Here is a 19,830-nt window from a genome sequence, read left to right as displayed (position 1 = left end):
TTAGAAATTGTGTTTTTTAAAGCCTGATACCGCGGTCGCGTGTGGGAGGAGCTACCAGCTAAAGTTATGGTCTGATCGCTAAATGGAGTGGCGTCTGTGTATATCAATGCATGGTAGACCCGGAGAATGTGGAGAGATCAGGTTTGTTATGTTGAAGAGTTCTGCATGGTAATCATGTTTCCATGTTTGAGTTCATAAAATCATGCCAGAGAAAGTCTCTGCTTCAACTCCCGCAGTGAAAGCTGCGTCTGAATCTGACGCCCGTGTTTCCATCTCTCTGACAGAGTTTGAAGCCTAAGCCCCTCCCCCGCCTCTCCACCTGCTTTTCCTCTACTTGTACACCTGTTCATGTCCTCTGCAGCTGAGAGTTGTTTTCCTTGAGCTCCTCAGTCTGTTGTACACAGAGAGCGCAAAATACGGTCATCGTAGGTTGACAATATAGTCGGGGCGCTCTAGCGCAAGCGAAGCACAAGGATGAAAGAGCTGTGACTCTATCTGGCAACACTGCACGGGACAAGGAAGGAGCAGGTTACCTGGTAGGGACATGATGTCAATAGATGAAGCAGAAAAGAACCACAATCGAGGTTCATCGTGAGACACGCATGGTGTTCAGATCTGCGTGCTGATGCCCCACTGAGGCGCAAAACAGCAAAAACTGGAAAAGGCTGAAGCTAAAAAAAGTTTTTTTCCATCAGGAAAAAATTGCTTCAAAGATTTTCAGCTCTGTTGAACCATTACAATATTTTTTTCCTCCATACATTCAAAGGACTTTGACCTGAATCTTTACCAGCTGGTTCAGCGCGCTTCAGGCCGTCTGTCTGCGCGCGGACACACGCACACACGGTAGGATCATTTTTAAAGACCGTCACATTTTACTGCAAGAAGCAGAATCCCATCTCTCGGAGATGTCACAACTCAAAAGTCTAAGCATCGGTGAGCTGCTGTTGAATGGAGAGAAATTAAAAAAGGTGTAAAGAGCAAACATGAAGAAGAATTTTCTTCTCTTTCACCTATCATAGCAAAGCTGTGAGATGACCAAACTCTCCGTAAATCCAAACCAAAGGTAAAACCTCCTCCAAAACCATCAGAACCAGAAAAGCTAACATCACTATCAGAACCTCCCTGAGCACCCACTTTCCCTATGGCAAAAACCTCTGGGAACGTGTGACCTTCAGTGAACAACAGGATTAGTGAAATATATTTAATAATTAAGTTGCACATTACACAAAATAAGAATGCATGAAAAGATGAGGCTGGAGGAGGGACATAAAGCTCTTTAATAATATCAATACAAATACGTGTTTTTTTTTCTGTTGGACGGGAGACGATACAAAATCAATTCATCTCTATTACTGTGCGGGAATAAATTCTCAGAGTTTTGCCGGTGCGGGCGGGAGTGTAACGCATACGTTGCGGGAGCGGGCGGGATTGGTCAGAAATTCGGCCGGCGGGAGCAGGACGAAGAAAATAGTCCCGCGCAGGGCTCTATTGTGTACCACACTGAACATGGACAACAGAAAGCGAAGGAGAGATTATCCCAGGACATTAGAAACAAAATTATAGACAAACATGGTAAAGGTAAATGCTATAAAACCATCTCTAAGCAGCTTGAAGTTCCTGTGACAACAGTGGCACATATTATTCAGAAGTTTAAGACACACAGGACAGTAGCCAACCTCCCTGGACGTGGCCGGAAGAGGATAATTGATGAAAAATTGAGGAGACGGATAGTTGGAACTGTATCCAAAGAGCCCAGAACAACCTCCAAAGACAGTAAAGGTGAACTCCTACATCAAGGTACATCAGTGTCAGATCGCACCATTCGTGGTTGTTTGAGCCAGAGTGGACTTCATGGGAGACGACCAAGGAGGACACCACTGTTGAAAGGAAATCATAAAAAAGCCAGACTGGAATTTGCAAAAATGCATGTTGACAAGCCACAAAGCTTCTGGGAAAATGTCCTTTGGACAGATGAGACAAAACTGGAGCTTTTTGGTAAGGCACATCAGCTCTATGTTGGTAGACTCAAAAATGAAGCATCCAACCAAATGAACACTGTCCCTACTGTGAAACATGGAGGAGGCTCAGTACTGTTTTGGGGCTGCTCTGCTGCATCTGGGACAGGGTGTCTTGAAGTTGTGAAGGTCAAATGAAATCTCCAGATTATCAAGGCATTCTGGGTAGAAATGTGCTGCCTAGTGTCAGAAAGCTTGGTCTCAGTCGCAGGTCATGGGTCTTCCAACAGGACAACCATCCAAAACACACAGCCAAAAACCCCCAAGAATGGCTCAGAGAAAAGCGTTGGACTATTCTGAAGTGGCCTTCTATGAGCCCAGATCTGAATCCCATTGAACATCAGTGGAAGGAGCTGAAACATGCCATTTGGAGAAGACAGCCATCAAACCTGAGACAACTAGAACAGTTTGCTCATGAGGAGTGGGCCAAAATACCTGTGGACAGGTGCAGAAGGCTCATTGACAAATACAGAAACCGTTGAATTGCAGTGATTGCCTCAAAAGGTTGTGCAACAAAATATTAAGTTATGGATACCATCATTTTTGTCCAGCCCTATTTCATTAGTTTTTTTTTAAATAATTCGGTAAATCAGCAACTCAAAAGTAAAGATGATTTTGATTTTGATTTTCAATACATTTTAATTTATTGTTACTTTTGAAAGCTTCAAGTCATTTCAGTGAGCATTGTGGACTTTCTTTCTTTAACTGAGGGGTAACAACTATTTTGTCCACCACTGTAGATGGTTTGCCCACTAATTAAGACATGATAATTTTATACTTTTAATGGTAGATGTATTCTAACATGGAGAGACAAAATATCAAAACAAAAATCCAGAAAATAAACTTTAAAGAATTTGTATTAATTTATTTGTATTTCACTCAGGGAAATAAGTATTTGATCCTTCTATTCAAAAGCACGTAACCCTTGTGCTATCCTATGGGGCCAAGATGACCACTGATGTGTTCTCCCTACCATGACAAAGATGAATAAAGGTGAAGAGGATTTCATGTAATCCATGGACACCAGTGAAGATCACAAATCATTGAAGAAAAAAGGTTCAGAGCACTGTCTAGTGGGTCTAGATGACCCAACTCCCAATGTTAAAGTGCCTACGATAGCACAAGGGTTAATAGTTGGTGGCAAAGCCTTTCTTTGCAAGCACAGCCGTCAAATGTTTGTTGTAGTTAACCACAAGGTTAGCACACATATCGGGGGGAATTTTGGCCCACTCTTCTTTACAGATCCTCTCTAAATCATTAAGGTTGGTGGACTCGGACCTTCAGCTAATTTTTTAATTGGATTGAGGTTCGGAGACTGGCTGGGCCACTCCATGACCTTAATATAAATAAATAAATAAAAAATAAATTTAAATTTATACTGTATTCATCCCTCAATGGGGAAATTCTTCTCCGCATTTGACCCATCCCCTGGGGGAGCGGTGAGCTGCAGCTGAACCGCGCTCGGGAGGCAGTAGTGTTAAGGGCCTTGCCTAAGGACCCCCACTGGGTGATGTTAACTGCTCGCCATTGATATGGTAATTACCCCCCAGTACCATTGCTTATTCCCCTCCGGGAATCGAACCCTGGATTCCTGCATGGTAGCTTGTCACCTTACCAACCACCCAGCCACACCCAGCCACACAATATGGTTCCTCTGGAGCCACTCCTTTGTTGACTTTGCTGTATTCTTTGGGTCATTATCATGTTTGAAGACCCACCCACGACCCATTTTCAGCTTCCTAGCAGAGGGGAGAATGTTGTCTCTCAGGACTGCAAGGTACATGGCTCCATCCATTTTTACACTGATGCGTTGTAGTTGGCCTGTGCCCTTGGCAGAGGAACCCCCCCAATACATGATGTTTCCATCTCCATGTTTATAACGGTGGGCACAATGTTCCTGGGATCATAAGCAGTATTTTTCTTCCTCCAGACATGACGAGTAGACATGACGAGTAGAGTTCGATTTTGGTCTCGTCTGACCACAGAACCTTCTCCTAATCACTTTGTGCATCTTTGGAGTAATCATTGGCATATATTAGGTGAGCCTCCACATGTGCCTTCTTAAGCAGGGGTGCCTTTTGGGCACTGCAAGATTTTAATCAATTGAGGCACAAAGTGTTGCCAATTGTTTTTGTGGTGACTGTGGTCCCAGCTGATTTCTCGCTGTTCTCATGATCATTGCCCCCACACGCGGTGAAATCTTCTGTGGAGCACCAGACCGAGGTCTATTGATCGTCATGTTATAGTTCTTACATTTTCTCCCAATTGCACTAATGTTGTTACTTTAATAATCAGCATCTTGCTAATGTTTTTGTAGCCCATTCCAGATTTGCGCAGGTCAACAATCCTGTCTCTAACATCCTGAGAAAGTTCTTTGGTCTTACCCTTGTTGGAGGGTTTGGAATCTGAGTTTGTGAACAGATGTCTTTCTTACAGGTGATTAGTTAAAACAGGTGTCTTCAATTCAGGTAACAAGTTGATTGGGAGTGTCTATCTGTTCTGTGAGAGCCAGAACTCCTAATGCTTTCTAGGGAATTAAATACTTGTTTCCCTTAATGAAATAAAAAATAATTAAAAAAAATTCTTTAAAGTTATTTTCTGAATTTTTGTTTTAATATTCTGTCTCTCCATGGTTGAATACATCTACCATTAAAAGTATAGATGGATCATGTATTTATTAGTGGGCAAACCAACTAAATCACATCACTGTATGTCAACATGCCTAAATGCATTAAATTTTTGCCGTGTGATTGGCCTATTAGAAATTTCTGTTAAAGAGCAGTTGGACAGGTGTGCCTAATAAAGTGGCAAGTGACTGAATATACTGTTTACACATAGTAGCGGAATAACAATTCATTTTAACGATTGAATTCATATCATAATTTGTGGTCGCTGATCCGATTCATTGTCAATATTCGTTCATTTTGAACAATCCGATTGTCTGACCTAAAATGGATCCGGGAAATCTTTAGTAGGCAAAACTTCAACCCGGGTGACTCACACTCTTTGGATTTCTTCAAGATAATAAAGTTTTAAATAAATATGTGTCCAAACAAACAAGTAAACAAGAATGAATGTCAAATCTATTTACATTTTATTTTCCTAAAGTTCAGCCCACTGTTGTTTTTCCACATCCAAAGAATCCCAAGGGAACATTCTTTAAAGTCTTTCCACACATTGGACTGGAATGATGGACTGATCCGTTTTTGCTGCATCACGTGTGTTGTGATGCACTTGGTCATTTTTATTTTATAGTAAAATAAACCTATCATGTCTAAATCCAAATGGTATTTTTCAGAATCAATTGTGATCGATTTTTTTAATTTTGAAATGATTTTATAATAGTATAGGTCGATTTGATTACTGGCTTGCCTCCGATTGATCTGGTTGGATCGTAGGAATATTAACTGATTCATTGATTGATGGTTAGACCCTTAATACATACAAAGAAAGGATTTACATGTGTATGTAGATGTATATACAGTAAACCCTTGTTTTTCGCGGGGATTACTTTCCAAAAGAACCCGTGATAGGCAAAATCCGTGAAGTAAAAACCTTTATTTTTTCTTACATTTAATATACAATTAAATCATCATCATCATCAGCCTGTCATGCCACTGCTGGCGGATGGCCTCCACATCTTACTCCACTCATCACGGTTTTGGGCACTCTGGGTCCACGTGCTGCGTGCCTTCTGCTCAATGTCATCTCTCCATCTTTTCTTCGGTTGTCCCCTTCCTCTCTTCCTGTCCCACGGAGTCCATTCTGTTGTTTTCTTAGCCCATTCGTGGTTTTTCATTCGGGCTACATGTCCTGCCCACTTGCCTTTGGCTTCAATCACTTTCTCGATGACATCCTTCACCCCTGTTCTTGATCTTAAGTTTTTGTTCCTGACCTTATCTCTCCTCGTAACACCCAGCATTGATCGTTCCATGCTCCTCTGGGTGTTGCCAGTTTCTCTCTTTGGCGGTTGGGAAGTGAACATGTCTCAGCTCCACACGTCATTGATGGCACTATGACAGTGTTCATGATCTTCCTCTTGAGACACATGGGCATTCAGGGCTCCAGACTAACTTTTTTCACTAGGAGCACAGTGGCCCCTAACTGAAAATTTTAGGGGCGCAACCAGAAAATTTAGGGGCGCATACCGTAAATCAACATTCTAATCAAATCTACTAATTTCCACTGTATTACTAATAAATACTTTAATAATAGATGCAGAAATTACAATGTGCTGTTTCTAATTCAGTGTCACATTTTATTCTGCACTTTTGAAGATGCAACAAGAAGGTAAAATGACAGCACCATCGCTGTCATGACAGTACAGATAAGTAAAGAAAACGGATGGAAATTTATCTTTGTGACACCAAATAGGTGCAGCCAAGATGCACAATAAGCGTGTTTCAGATCACCCAGGTGAACTCAACGCTGCGCAGATCACCTGGTGTGTGACATATATTTTTGTTTTTGCTCCAACATCAACTGTCAATCATCACAAAAATATCGCGACAAAGGGGTGGGAGCAAGGGGCAAACCTACCCGGACACAGCTGGAAACTGAACTGACTGAAAGCTGCCCTACAGACTACAAAACAATGCATTATGGGACATGTGTCCTGATGGTTTTTGTAGTGGAGTGATTAATTAAAATAATTTAAAATACCAATTCATTAAAAAAGGCTACATACATCACAAAACATTAAAATAATCATAAAATATGTAATAACACAGATCATACTAAGGGGGAGAAGAATATTGAAACTAAATTGAATGTTAAGGACAACTCCAATTTCCTGTCCTCCTTCAGTCTTGCTGCAGATTCGCCTTCATCTCACAGCCCCCCCCCCCCGGTCTCCCCAACGATCCAGGCGAGCCGCCGGTTCATCTCAAACACGTCTATCGTTGCATTTTCCCCACGTATTTTCAGTGTGTCTAAAACTAATGTTGTTTTTGCTCGAGCGTGTTTAAAGTTCAAGCCCCGTTAGCTGTCACGCATGTAGGTGTGGGACATTTATTCTCCTCAGCTGACCCGACTCCCGCGGGAGCGGTGTGCTGCCGTAACGGCCGTGCATAACCGTTTGATGCGCCGCCGTAACCGTAACCAAAACCTAAACCAGTTCTGTGTGACCCAGAGAAAAGTTCAGCACGGACTGCATGTATTTAGAAAATTACGAGCGAATAGATACGTTCTAAAGGAAAGTAAGGAACTCCTTAATGTGGTCCGGGGAGGGAGGGGGCTGTCAGGTGTCCTGCTTTCAAACCCTGTCATTGTCACGCCCCCAAGAGTCATTTACCCCACTGTGATTGGTTGGTCAGCTCCGCGCACAACAATGAAAAAGTGTCATTCATACAAACTGGCGGTCTGCAGTAACATTAAACCTTCATATTAAACATTAAACCTTCAAAATATCATCTTGGGGGCCGCAAATAGCCTGCGGGCCGCGAGTTTGAGACCCCTGCTGTACACTCTGGCACTGATACACTAGCCGCAGGTCGGAAGAACGAATCAATAGTTCGCTTACCCATAGTTCAGACGCACATATCAGGTTGTGATATTTGTCTCAGTTTCCTTCCCACAGATGTTTACGCGCACTCGATTATCTCTAGGCCCCTCCACGCATTTTAGCCACTCACAGTGGCTTTCCCTATTCTTCTCACACGCAGTGGCCGCCTCACAGACAGGTATCACGCGAGAGTGTACGTGTTCGCGTTTCATGAGTATGTGCGCGAGTGTGTTTGTCTGCCTGCGTGCGTGTACGCTCGCGTCTCATTGATTATTTCATTGATCATTGACGTGCCCCTTCCACGTTTAATGTATAAAAAATACGAAGGGTGGGGGAGGCAAATTTAATGGTCGCGCATGTGCGACTGGATGTAAAATTCAGTCGCACACTCTCAAATTTTGGTCGCAAAATGCGACCAATTGCTCGCAGTCTGGAGCCCTGGCATTTTTTGATATCTCAGAAACGTGCTGTACTGTCCGAATCTCTTCCAAGCGGATGTTACTCTCTCGTCTATTTCTTTCGCCATCTCATTTCCTGGTGTTAGCAGTCTTCCCAAATACTTATACTCATCCACCTCCAGTTGTTCTCCATCCACAATTATTCCTTTCCTTCTCCTTTTCCTTGCTATTTCATTGCACATGATTTTGGTTTTCTTTTTGTTCATTTTCATGCCATCTTTTCTCCCTTCCTTGTTCAGATCGTTGAGCAGCTTGCTGAGATCCTCTTCCTTTTCTGCAAATAAGATTATATCATCTGCAAATCTCAGGTTGTTCATCCTCTCTCCATTGATGTTAATTTCCGCTTCAGCTTCCATTCTACTGAATATTTCTTCCAACGCTGCTGTGAACATCACTGGTGACAAGGTGTCTCCTTGCCGCACTCCCTTCATGATCTTAATCTTTCGGCTAAGTGATTCGTTCCGAACCTGAGTAGTGCCTCCATCATATGTCTCTTTCAGGATGTTGATGTACTTCTCCACTACGCTGTGTTGTTTTAGCGCCTCAAAAACAGCCTTGTGCAGGATAGAGTCAAAGGCTTTTTCATAGTCTACAAACGCCATATAAATGGGTATTTTATACTCATTGGTTTTCTCGAGTATTTGCACGACTGACTACAGATGGTCGATAGTTGAATGACCTCTTCTGTAGGCAGCTTGTTCTGGCGGCTGGTGGTCACTCAGATTGTTATTCATCCTATTCTTCAAGATCTTCATGAAGAATTTGTGGACTTGGGAGAGTAAGCTGATTGGTCTTTAATTAGCAAGGTCTTTCTTGTCTGCCTTGTTAAATATGAGTGTTATAATGGCATTTTTCCACTCGTTGGGTACCTTTTCTTCAGTTATCACTTTATTGAAGAGTGTTGTCAGCTTCGATCTCACAGCTTCACCTCCGGCTTTGAGCATTTTCATTATCACAATCTGATCTTCTCCAGGTGCTTTGTTATTCTTCATACCTTTTATGGCATGCTCAATTTCACTATCAAGGATTGATGGTACATCCTCTGCTTCTTCTTTTCTGATGTTCTGGGCTGCATCTTTGTATAGCGTTTCATAGAATTCTGCGCACCTCTCAAGAATTCTCTCTCTGTTGGTGATGACGGTTCCATCTTGCTCTGTCAAAGCTGATATAAGAACCTTGTAGCCTTCTTTTTCTTTTGCTCTCTTCAATCCTTTCCCACTCTCAATTGCCTCTTTCACTCGCCTGGTGTTGTGCTCTCTAAGATCTTCTCTCAGTCTTTTCCTGATGGTTTGACACAATTTGTTGTACTCTCTTGGTCGTTCAGATCTTTCTTTAGCCATTGCTCTCCTTTCTTTCAGCAGTTCTTCAGTTTCCTGCTTGAGCTTCTCCTCTCGCCGTCTTTCCTCTTTTCCTGGTGTTTCCATAGCACAGTCCTTAACGGTCTTTGTGATGTTAAGTGCCATTTCCTCCAAACTTTCCTCTTCTTGCAAGGCTTCAAAGCGATTTTGCAACTTCAGTTGAAATTCATTTTTTTTTTGTTTCAGGGTGTTGATGTTTCAACACCCTGAAACAATTAAATATTCTATTTTAAATTGAAAAGAAAGAAAAAAAACATTTCACAGGCTCAAGCATTTGTTTCTCAAATAAAAGTACTTTAGAAACGTTTTTTTTTTTCAACAAATAACTTTTTCCCTTACTGTCAAATAATTATTTTAATCATCGATGTGAACAGAAGGCTTAGCCCCGCCCACCGCGACCCGAGTAATTGGATTAAACGGGAGAAAATTTAAAATGATTATGAAAAAGAATACAAAGTACAGTCGGACAAATAGTGACTCAGGTGTATTTCACTGCTCTTCAGACTGAGCCGCTGCATCCTGACTCCGCTCTGCAGTGTTTTCTTCTTTTTAAGCCCGCGGTGCAGCTGTGTTTGTTCAGGAGAAGAACATAGTGATAGGCAGTTGTTGTCGCTCTTTTTTCTATGCACGTACGTAATGTAAACTTGGCAAGCTGTTTTACGTACGTGTACATATTAAACTGCAACGCCATTGACGCACAGGTAGAAAAGAAGCAGAGTGACTTTTTAGCCAATGAGAATGCAGAACACAATGCACGATGCAAATCCGTGAAGTAGCGAAACCGTGAAAAGTAAACCGCGTTATAGCGAGGGATCACTGTATATGGATCTTTGTTTACTCTTTAAAAATATTAGCCACTAGCAGCCATGCAGGCCCAGACCATCACACTGCCTCCACCGTGTTTTACTGATGATGTAGTGTGCTTTGGATCAGGAGCTTCTCCACGCCTTCTCCATACTATTCTCTAGCCATCATTCTTGTAGAGGTTGATTTTGGTTTCATCTGTCCAAAGAATGTTTTCCAGAACTTTGCTGGCTTTTTTAGGTGCTCTTCAGCAAAGTCCAATCTAGCTTTCCTATTCTAGAGGCTTATGAGTGGCTTGCATCTTGCAGTGTACCCTCTGGATCTACTTTCATGAGGTCTTCTTTTGATGGTAGACATGGATATTGATCCGCCTACCTCCTGGAGAGTTTTGTTCACTTGGTTGGCTGTTGTGAACGGGTTCCTCTTCACCATGGAAATGATTCTGCCATCATCCACCACTGTTGTCTTCCATGGACGTCCAGGTCTTTTTGCGTTGCTGAGTTCACCAGTGCTTTCTTTCTCTCTCAGGATGTACCACACTGTTGATGTTGCCACTCCTAATACTGTGGCAGTTTCTGGCATGTTTTTTTCTGTTTTCTCAGCTTAATGATGGCTCCTTTCAACTGCATGGAGAGCTTCTTTGACCGCATGTTGTCTGTTCACAGCAAAATCTTCCAAATGCAGCACGAGTCCTCTAATCAACTCCAGGCCTTTCATCTGCTTCACTCATAATGACATAACAAGGGAATTGCCCACACCTGCCCATGCAATAGCATAGAAGTCAATTGTCCAATTACTTACGAGCCCATGAAATGAAGGGATTGTGTTTAAAAATGCTTTAGTTTTTCACATTTTTATGCAATCTTTTTGTTCAACCCATGGAATAAAAGCTGAAAGTCTGCACTTCAATGGCATCTGAGTTGTTTTATTTTAAAATTCACTGTGGTAATGTACAGAAACCAAATTAGCAAAAATGTGTCTCTGTCCAAAGATTTATGGTCCTGACTGTATATGCATCCACATACACATGTAAATGATACCATTATAATTACTCTTAATTTTAAATAGACATATTTGTCCTCATACATACATGTACATGACCTATTGACTCTATTAATTGGCAAGTTTGTCATAGAGAGTTCACTTAATTACTTTCTTGTATAATCCCAGCTCTCCTGGAACTGGAAACACTTTTGTCATTGACTATAATTTAATTATAAATAGGATTTTTAGCAGGACGGATTTTATGGCTTTCTGGGAAGAGCAGATGCTTTGTGTGGCCGTTCAGTGCCAGATGCTGCTGCTTTATTGAAACCGTGAATATTAATATAATATTATATTATTAGTCAACCATCAGATGATGAGCCTCCCTCCTTCAAGCAATAAATCAATGTCCTCTTGTTAATGTGAAGCATGTACCATAGTAATTATTGCTCATGTATGCTTACCCAGAATTCAGCTCTCACAGACAAGCAAGGAGAAGAGCGGAGGATTCTGGATCTGGAGTGCACCGTCCAGAATGTGAGTCCCACAGACAAAGGAGGAGAACTGAAACAGGTTCACAACAGCGTCCAACTGTTCACTCCTCAGACTTGAGCTGACTGGGTTTCCTTTACTCCTATGCCGATGAGGTGTAGCTGGAGCAGGAAAGACTGAACCTGCAGTCACAGCTGTGTGTGCTAAAGGAGAGAGGAAAGGCTGCAGATGATCAGCCAAAGTTACTCCAAAATGCAGAGGACCTGTCACAGCTGAGGGATGAAGCCAACGCTCTGAGGTGTGACCCTGTCTGTAGCATCTCTATCCCTGCAGAGCTCTTCCCAGAAGAATGTACCGTTGGTGCATTTAAGGCTGAAAGAGCTCATAATTAAGTCCAGCTAAAGTTTGAGGCTTACACCAGACTAAAACATATATTGAAATGTTTAGACATTAGCTGATGAGAGTTTTTCTTTTCCTATTTCTAGGCTTTTGAAGGAACAGATGGAACAGTTAATCTCTGACTACCAACACAGGTTCTCTGTGAAGACGAGTGAGCTGCAGAAGGCTCATCAGCAGATTGAGGAATTTGAGGAGAGATTAGGTACATTTCCCCATGCTGCTTATGACCAGCCCCACGCTGTCTTTTATTGCTGTGGCTGTTGGTCTGTTGGCTAAATGTCTTTCACTCACAGGAGAGTTTAGTCAGCAGAGCTCAAAGCACAGAGAGGAAGTAGCCAGTCTTCAAAAGGCCATCTCTGCTCTGGATAGAGAGAAGGATGCTCTGCAAGATGATGTGGATCAGAAAACGGAAAAATTGGTTGTGCTCCAGGAGGAATTATCCAAAAAGGTGAGGGCCACAACAGAACTAATCGTGACAACATAGGTTTTTGAAGACGCACTTATTTCAAGCATTTTTCTCATGATGGAGGACCTAAATAAAGAAAATTAAGACTAGAACTGCTTTTTTGAGTATTTCCTAATTTAATCTTTGTGAATTTCTAGTGACGTCCTGCCACTCTTCAGAAACTATATCCTTAAAAACAACACAGGTTTTTTCATTTTGGCTAAAAACCAGCATCACATAATTAAAAGACACTGGGAACGATTTGACAGATCAGAAAGATGATGGAAAAATGATTGAAGTGGGTCTATAACCCTTGTGCTATCCTAGGCACTTTAACATTGGGAGTTGGGTCATCTAGACCCACTAGACAGTACTCTGAACCTTTTTTCTTCAATGATTTGTGATCTTCACTGGTGTCCATGGATTACATGAAATCTTTCCACCTTTATCCACCTTTGTCATGGTAGGGAGAACACGTCAATGTAAGGGGGGGGTCATCTAAGAAAGCACAAGGGTTAAAGCTTGTGCTCTAGCTAAGACCAGAGGAAAATTCATGGTTTCTGTGCATGTACATTAGAAATTATTTTTGAAGTGTGTGCATTATGTCCATAGGAAAAAACCCTTGAAGATGTGAGGCAAACAGTCAAAAACATGGATGTCTCACTAGCGTGAGTACTTTGTTTTTACAGAAGTGACTAACATGCTCTTATAAAACCAATGAAACAAAACATTTCTGTACTTTATTCTTTTTACTAATCCTGTTGTGAATCCGGCCCCTTCAGCCAGCTGCAGGGCGCCTTAAAAAGCCGTGAGAGGGAGATAAGCAGTCAAAGACGGCAGCTGGACGCCTGTCAGGAGGAGCTGGCTGCTCTCAAAAGGGACAAAGGGATCATAATCAGAGAGAACAAAAGACTTCAAGATGATCTGACCACCATGACCCGTGAGAACCAGGTAAACAATAAACTATTGTCCCTACAGAGTTCCAGTCGTCTCTGTTATATTCCTAAAAATTGTGTGTGTTTTCCAGGCCATACATGCAGAGATGGAGGAGGCCTTGCATGAGAAGGACGAGATGAAGCTGAGGGTTCACTCATACATTTCGGAAGTGTCAAGAATAGAAAAGCTAATAGCTACGAAAGTAATAGAATCCTGTCATCACCACATTTCCAGCTTTGATGCTGTCCTCTGTAGACCTCCTCTGCTCACTGTCAGGTTTGACCCACAGGAGCAGGAGAACAGGGATTTGTTGGAGCGGTTCCGGATGGCCCATTCTGAGGTAGAGGAGCGGGACCAAAAACTGCAGCAAGCTGCAGGCCTGAACAACTCCATCCGGCTGGAGCTTCTCTCCTCCGATGCAGAACGTAGACAACTGAGGGATACAGTCAGACGACAGGAGACTGAGATCCAGCAGGTGAGACACAAAGTAACCTCAGAATGGAAGTTTTCTCCTCCATGTGGTCTAGATTTGGATTAGATCCAGTGTCTTTACACTGTACGTTTTCTCCAAGCACATCCAAGTACTTCAGGCCTACGAGACCAGAGTGTCCTCACTGGCTCATGGGATGTCCAAGCTGGAGGGGGAGCTCCACAAAGAGCAGCAGGAGAAGGTCTCTGCACTTTCAGATCTGGCTTCTGTCAGGGAGCTTTGCGTCAAACTGGACTCAGGAAAAGAGTTAACAGCAAGGCAACTCACCGCCAAAAGCATGGAGCTGGAAAAGGTGAGAACTGGAGTTGTTGTAGGTCTTCTTGTATACATCTTTAGCCCAGGTCTTGTTGGTTGGTTTCCATTGAACACCTCAGCTGAAGTTTCATATCTCGCCATGTTGCTGCTTTGTCGTAGTTAACAGGAGAACTGGCAGATTTGCGATCAGAGGTGGAGCTACTCAAGAAGCAACTCGCCAGCGAGCGGCTGACCGTACGTAACCTTGAAACTTTGATCTCCACCACCCGGCAGAAAGAGTTCCAGTCTCACCTGGCTGCCAGTGAGAGGGAGTCTGAGCTGAAAGTCCTTCGTGACATGGTCACCATGGCTGACAACAAAACGTAAGAAATCCTCCTTCCATCAGCTCTGAACCAAATTAACTTAAGATTTCTTTTTGAATTTATTGTATTTGTGACATGCCAGGGAGGTGTCCCAGCTCCGTGGCAGACTGTCTCAGCTCCAGACAGAGAAGGACGTCCTCAAGAGACAAGTGACCACTGAGCGCTTTGAGCGGTGAGCGCCGTGATGCTCTAATGAAGCTGCTCATTTAAGGAGTGGAAGAAAGCATTGTTTTCTAATTACTTTAATTCATTATTTTTGCAGTCTCAAAAAGATCAAAATATTCCCTTCAAATAATCATATTTATGCTGTAATGATCCTGATTTTTAATGCTTTGAACTAAAAATGCAGTCTTTAAAAACAGACAAGAAAATACAAAAAAGAGAAAGAAATTACCCCCCCCCCCCCTTTGCCCCCATTACCCATACACAATGCATACAATGCATGGCTTGGCTCTGCTATGCTCTGAGGAAACAACCTGAGAGGCAGGTGGAGATTAATAAAAATTTTTGGATGTCTATTGGTGATGCGGACTGGTAGACGGTGCTGTGAGGCAGAGAATGATATATCAGGGTTGTGGGTGTCCTGGTTCAAGGGTGAGATCAGTTTTCATGCTGAGAAGACGAGAACCAATATTGTAAGGGTGTAAACCGTCTGCTTTGAAGAGATATGGTCTATTGTAAAATGTTTTTAAATTATCAATGTATGGAATTCTCATGAAATTACTATGTTTTTAATCAAATATGAGCCTGGTGGATGCGTGAGAACATCGTCTCCATAACATGGGGCAGGTAGTGGTCTGCATATGATGCAGTTTGTTTTTTTTGTTTTTTTTCCAACTTGTTTTGTCCAACAACTGAGCAAATAGATGAGATCTGAAAGCCTTTTGTGTTGGACAGATTTTACTGTTACTAAAACCGGTTATGTATTTTTGGGTCACCAGGGTGTAAATTTGTATAAACCCCTTTTTGTTTTGTTTTATAATTTATAACCGCGACACCGGAACACTGGAAGCTGCTGCTTCATCACCACGGTTATCAAAAATCCCACACCGTCAGCAGAATGGTAGAAAAGGCACTAACAGGGCTGGTTAAAAAACATACCAGTAAAAGTCACTGAGAGCAGCAGTAACTCATAGGCGCCTCTGCGCCGCACGCGCCTCCTGGATTTTTTCACACTGCTTTTAACTATTGCTTTTAACTTGAAAGCTGCGTCATCTGCATTTCTTCTTGCATTTTCCATGATGAGGGTCTGTTTGTGCTATTCATTCACAAAGCAGGAATTTACATTAACCTTGCGTCTTCCTCGAAACATTTACTGTATTCCCCCTGTCTCACTCTTACCCTCTCTGCTCGAGCGCCCCTAGCGGTCGTTAGAAAAAAATGCATTAAAAAAATGCATAAATTAGCCACATCGGCTTATAATCCGCTAATTACGGTACAAAACAAAAAAGTGAGAAACAACTGAAAATATGTCTTATTGTAGGTTCTTCAAAGTAACCACCTTTTGCTTTGATTACTGCTTTGCACACTCTTGGCCTTCTCTGGATGAGCTTCAAGTCACCTGAAATGGTCTTCACTTCTCAGGTGTGCCCTGTCAGGTTTAATAAGTGGGATTTCTTGCCTTATAAATGGGGTTGGGACCATCAGTTGTGTTGTGCAGAAGTCAGGTGGATACACAGCTGATAGTCCTACTGAATAGACTGTTAGAATTTGGATTATGGCATGAAAGAAGCAGCTAAGTACAAAAAAACGAGTGGACATCATTACTTTTAGAAATGAAGGCCAGTCAGTCTGAAAAATCTGGAAAACTTTGCAAGTGTCCCCAAATGCAGTCACAACAACCATCAAGCGCTCCAAAGAAACTGGCTCACATGCGGACCCCCCCAGGAAAGGAAGACCAAGAGTCACCTCTGCTGTGGAGGATGAGTTCATCCGAGTCAGCAGCCTCAGAAATGGCAGATTAACAGCAGCTCAGATTAGAGAGCAGGTCAATGGCACACAGAGTTCTAGCAGCAGACACATCTCTACAACAACTGTTCAAAGGAGACTGTGTCAATCAGGCCTTCATGCTAGAATATCTGCTAGGAAACCACTGCTAAAGAAAGGCAACAAGCAGAAGAGACTTGTTTGGGCTAAAGAACACCAGGAATGGACATCAGACCAGTGGAAATCTGGGCTTTGGTCTGATGAGTCCAAATTGGAGATTTTTGGTTCCAACCAACGTGTCTTTGTGCGACGCAGAAAAGGTAAAGGGATGGACTCTACATGCCTGGTTCCCACCGTGAAGCATGGAGGAGGAGGTGTGATGGTGAGGGGGTGCTTTGCTGGTGATACTGTTGGGGATTTCTTCCAAATTGAAGGCATACTGAACCAGCATGGCTACCACAGCATCCTGCAGCAGCATTTTATTCCATCCGGTTTGCGTTTAGTTGGACCATCAGTTATTTTTCAGCAGGACAATGACCCCAAACACACCTCCAGGCTGTGGAAGGGCTATTTGACCTGGAAGGAGAGTGATGGGGGGCTGCACCAGATGACATGGCCTCCACCGTCACCGGACCTGAACCCAATGGAGATGGTTTGGGGTGAGCTGGACTGCAGAGTGAAGGCAAAAGGGCCAACAAGTGCTAAGCATTCTGGGAACTCCTTCAAGACTGTTAGAAGACCATTTCAGGTGACTACCTCTGGAAGCTCATCAAGAGAATACCAAGAGTGAACAAAGCAGTAATCAAAGCTAAAGGTGGCTCCTATGAAGAACCTACAAGATGACATTTTGTTATTTTTTGTTATGTATAACGTGTTAATTCATAGTTTTGATGCCTTCCGTGTGAATCTAAAATTTTCATGGTCATGAAAATAAAGAAGACTTTTTTGAATGCGGTGTGTCCAAACCTTTGGTTTGTACTCTATATATAAATAATTTAATTAAAGGGGAGTGAGAGGGGAAAGGTGGGGGTTGGTTTAGAAGAAAAATAAAAAAAGAGAGCGGGGGAGAAAGTGAGGGGATACAAGTGCCTAGTGGCAAATTTGAATAGGTTATGATTTTAAGCTGTGTGATATTTATGCTAGATCTGCAGAAAGGCAAATATTATATCCAAACCTGAAATTCTGACACTAAGATAAATGGAAGATATCTGTCCATCAATACACTGTGGGTTAGCAGGAGAGGTAAAGCAGACAGGGAGCAGTGTGCACGTGCACATTGGGGAGGAGATACATGCACGCTGCCGAAGTGAATCATGTGATCATATGGGGAACCAGATCCGGGCGCCGGACACAGAGACGTGGGCAAAGGACGAAGCCAGGCGGGTGAAGACCGGCCGCCCCTCCCCAAACCCACCTATGTATTGTGGTGTGGGGGTGCAGTGTGTGTGCTGCAGGTAAAATGGGGGGGTCTCCAGTGGGGTGGCGGGCATCAGTGCTGCCAAGCAGCAGAACCGCTGCTGCAAGTGTAGTGTGTATTTGCTGTGTGTGTGGTGGCAAGCATTGTGTGGTGTCTAAAGTGAAAGTTAAAATTGGGGGCGAACCGGCGAGAGATGAGCCCGGATGTTTCACTGTGCCCCCGTCCACAAGACCATCCCCACAAGCCCTTAGATCAGGGGTCTGCAACCTGTACCATTCAAAGAGCCAATTAGATAAGTTTCCCACAGAAATGAAGTACAGGGAGCCGCAACACTAAGGGTGTTAGAAAAAAATCATTTTGCTGAAATATCGCAAATGCTGTCAGGATATTTATTTCATAATTAATTTATTTTAATTATTTATGAGCGTTTCTTTTGATCTTTTGTACACTTGTTTCCATTTTTTCTACTTCAAATACAGAAAACCAATAAATTATTTCAATTTTATGGATGACAACTATTTTTTATTAGGAAGCAGCTGTTTGTTGCCGGTCTGGAATCATCAGCAGTGAGTCTGAGCCCCGCCTGCGCTTCTCTACCTGTTCACATCCTCTGGAGCTCCAAGTTGTTTACCTCCCGCGTAACCCCCCCAGTGTGATCTACACACACAGCGCAACATACGGTCATCATAGCAGCAAGTTGACACGACAGTCGGGGCGCTGTGGCGCAAATTTAATTGCTAATGACTGTCTTTTTAAAGAACTTTCCATCCCATAATAGACTCTGGTCGACGTTCACAGCTGTGCAGACACGCCCCCTCCGCACTATTTTACAATCTTACAATATGATAGTTATTTTACTAAACCACAGAGAGCCGCAGCTCAAGGATGAAAGAGCCGCCTGGGGCTCCGGAGCTGCAGGTTGCCGACCCCTGCCCCAAATGAATCAAGGTGTCTACCAGCGACAAAAAGTGGAATGGAAGGCGGGTGCCAACGTGAACCCAAAGAGAGTCACCCCCAGGGCAACCAGGCAGCCAGGAGGCGGCCAGCCAGCCGCAGACAGAGGCTGAGCCAGCAAGGAAGGAGCCCAGTCCGCACCCGACGGGCAGTAGGTCCAGCACCACCACTCATGCCCCTGACCTTCCTGATGGACTAGCACAGCACCAGGCCCGCCAGACCCCAGCCCAGTTTATGTTTAACAGTTGGATGTTGTGAATGAGGTTAATAAAGTCCATTTTCAGTACTTGCGTACTTATTTAAAACTGGAACTTAAAGTATTTTTAGAGTGCATTTACTGATGTTCAATTTTCAATTCAATTCAATTCAATTTTATTTGTATAGCCCAAAATCACAACAACAGTCGTCTCGATGGGCTTCGAAGTGAAACATGAACTCAAAAGGATCACGAATACAAAGAGTTCAATAGGAAAATACTAAAATGAACTAACAAACTGACTAAGCTATACTGGCATCCCTGCCCTTAGACCCCCCTTCGCGGTAAGGAAAAACTCCCAAAAAAAAACGGATTCCGGAAAAAACAAAGAAACCTCAGGGGTGTCCACATGAAGGAGGGATCCTCCCCCAGGACGGACAGGTGATTTACCAGAACTCTTAGAGAAGAATTAACTTATCTAAATCTACAACTACATATATAAAATCAAGCAGACGAGCTTCATCCAGCTGTGGTCGGGGGGACAGTCAAAGGCGCGAGTCGAGCCGGAGACAGGAACCACGGCCAGGTGTAGGAGCAGGAGCAGAGATGAGGTACTCTGTCAGGTACAGAGCAGAGACGAGCCAGAGATGAGCCTGAGACAGGATCCACAGCCAGGTGTAGGAGCAGGAGCAAAGGCGAGGTAGACTGTCAGCAACTGGAGCACGGATGAGCCAACAGGAGTCTGGAAGCACTCCCACTCCCCAGGAGGGGAGAGGAAAAGAGGGACAATACATGAATCGCACTGCACCAAACAGAGGCATGGAGAACTAAATGAT

General features: G+C 43.2%; 1 protein-coding gene across 6 annotated transcripts in view; it reads left to right on the top strand.

The window, feature by feature from the left end:
• The window catches only part of cep135 (centrosomal protein 135), a 33,162-nt gene that overhangs the window by 12,002 nt on the left and 1,330 nt on the right, over window positions 1-19,830 (top strand). For 4 of the 6 annotated variants that reach the window (XM_011473106.4, XM_011473125.4, XM_011473118.4 and 1 more), the window contains exons 13-23: window positions 11,591-11,659; window positions 11,776-11,912; window positions 12,100-12,215; window positions 12,307-12,461; window positions 13,071-13,126; window positions 13,241-13,409; window positions 13,486-13,596; window positions 13,684-13,869; window positions 13,967-14,176; window positions 14,299-14,501; window positions 14,584-14,673. In XM_011473106.4, the coding sequence (XP_011471408.1) occupies window positions 11,591-11,659; window positions 11,776-11,912; window positions 12,100-12,215; window positions 12,307-12,461; window positions 13,071-13,126; window positions 13,241-13,409; window positions 13,486-13,596; window positions 13,684-13,869; window positions 13,967-14,176; window positions 14,299-14,501; window positions 14,584-14,673 (1,502 nt within the window). The remainder of the gene's footprint in view (window positions 1-11,590; window positions 11,660-11,775; window positions 11,913-12,099; window positions 12,216-12,306; window positions 12,462-13,070; window positions 13,127-13,240; window positions 13,410-13,485; window positions 13,597-13,683; window positions 13,870-13,966; window positions 14,177-14,298; window positions 14,502-14,583; window positions 14,674-19,830) is intronic. The other 2 variants (XM_078946465.1, XM_078946466.1) reach the window with 1 other exon arrangement.

The sequence above is a fragment of the Oryzias latipes genome, chromosome 4 (assembly GCF_053564925.1).
Source record: "Oryzias latipes strain Hd-rR chromosome 4, Olatipes_Hd-rR_3.1".
NCBI classification, from domain to species: Eukaryota; Metazoa; Chordata; class Actinopteri; order Beloniformes; family Adrianichthyidae; genus Oryzias; species Oryzias latipes.
The sequence above is the reverse complement of the archived record's forward strand: the minus strand, read 5'-3'. Positions and strand labels throughout refer to the sequence as shown.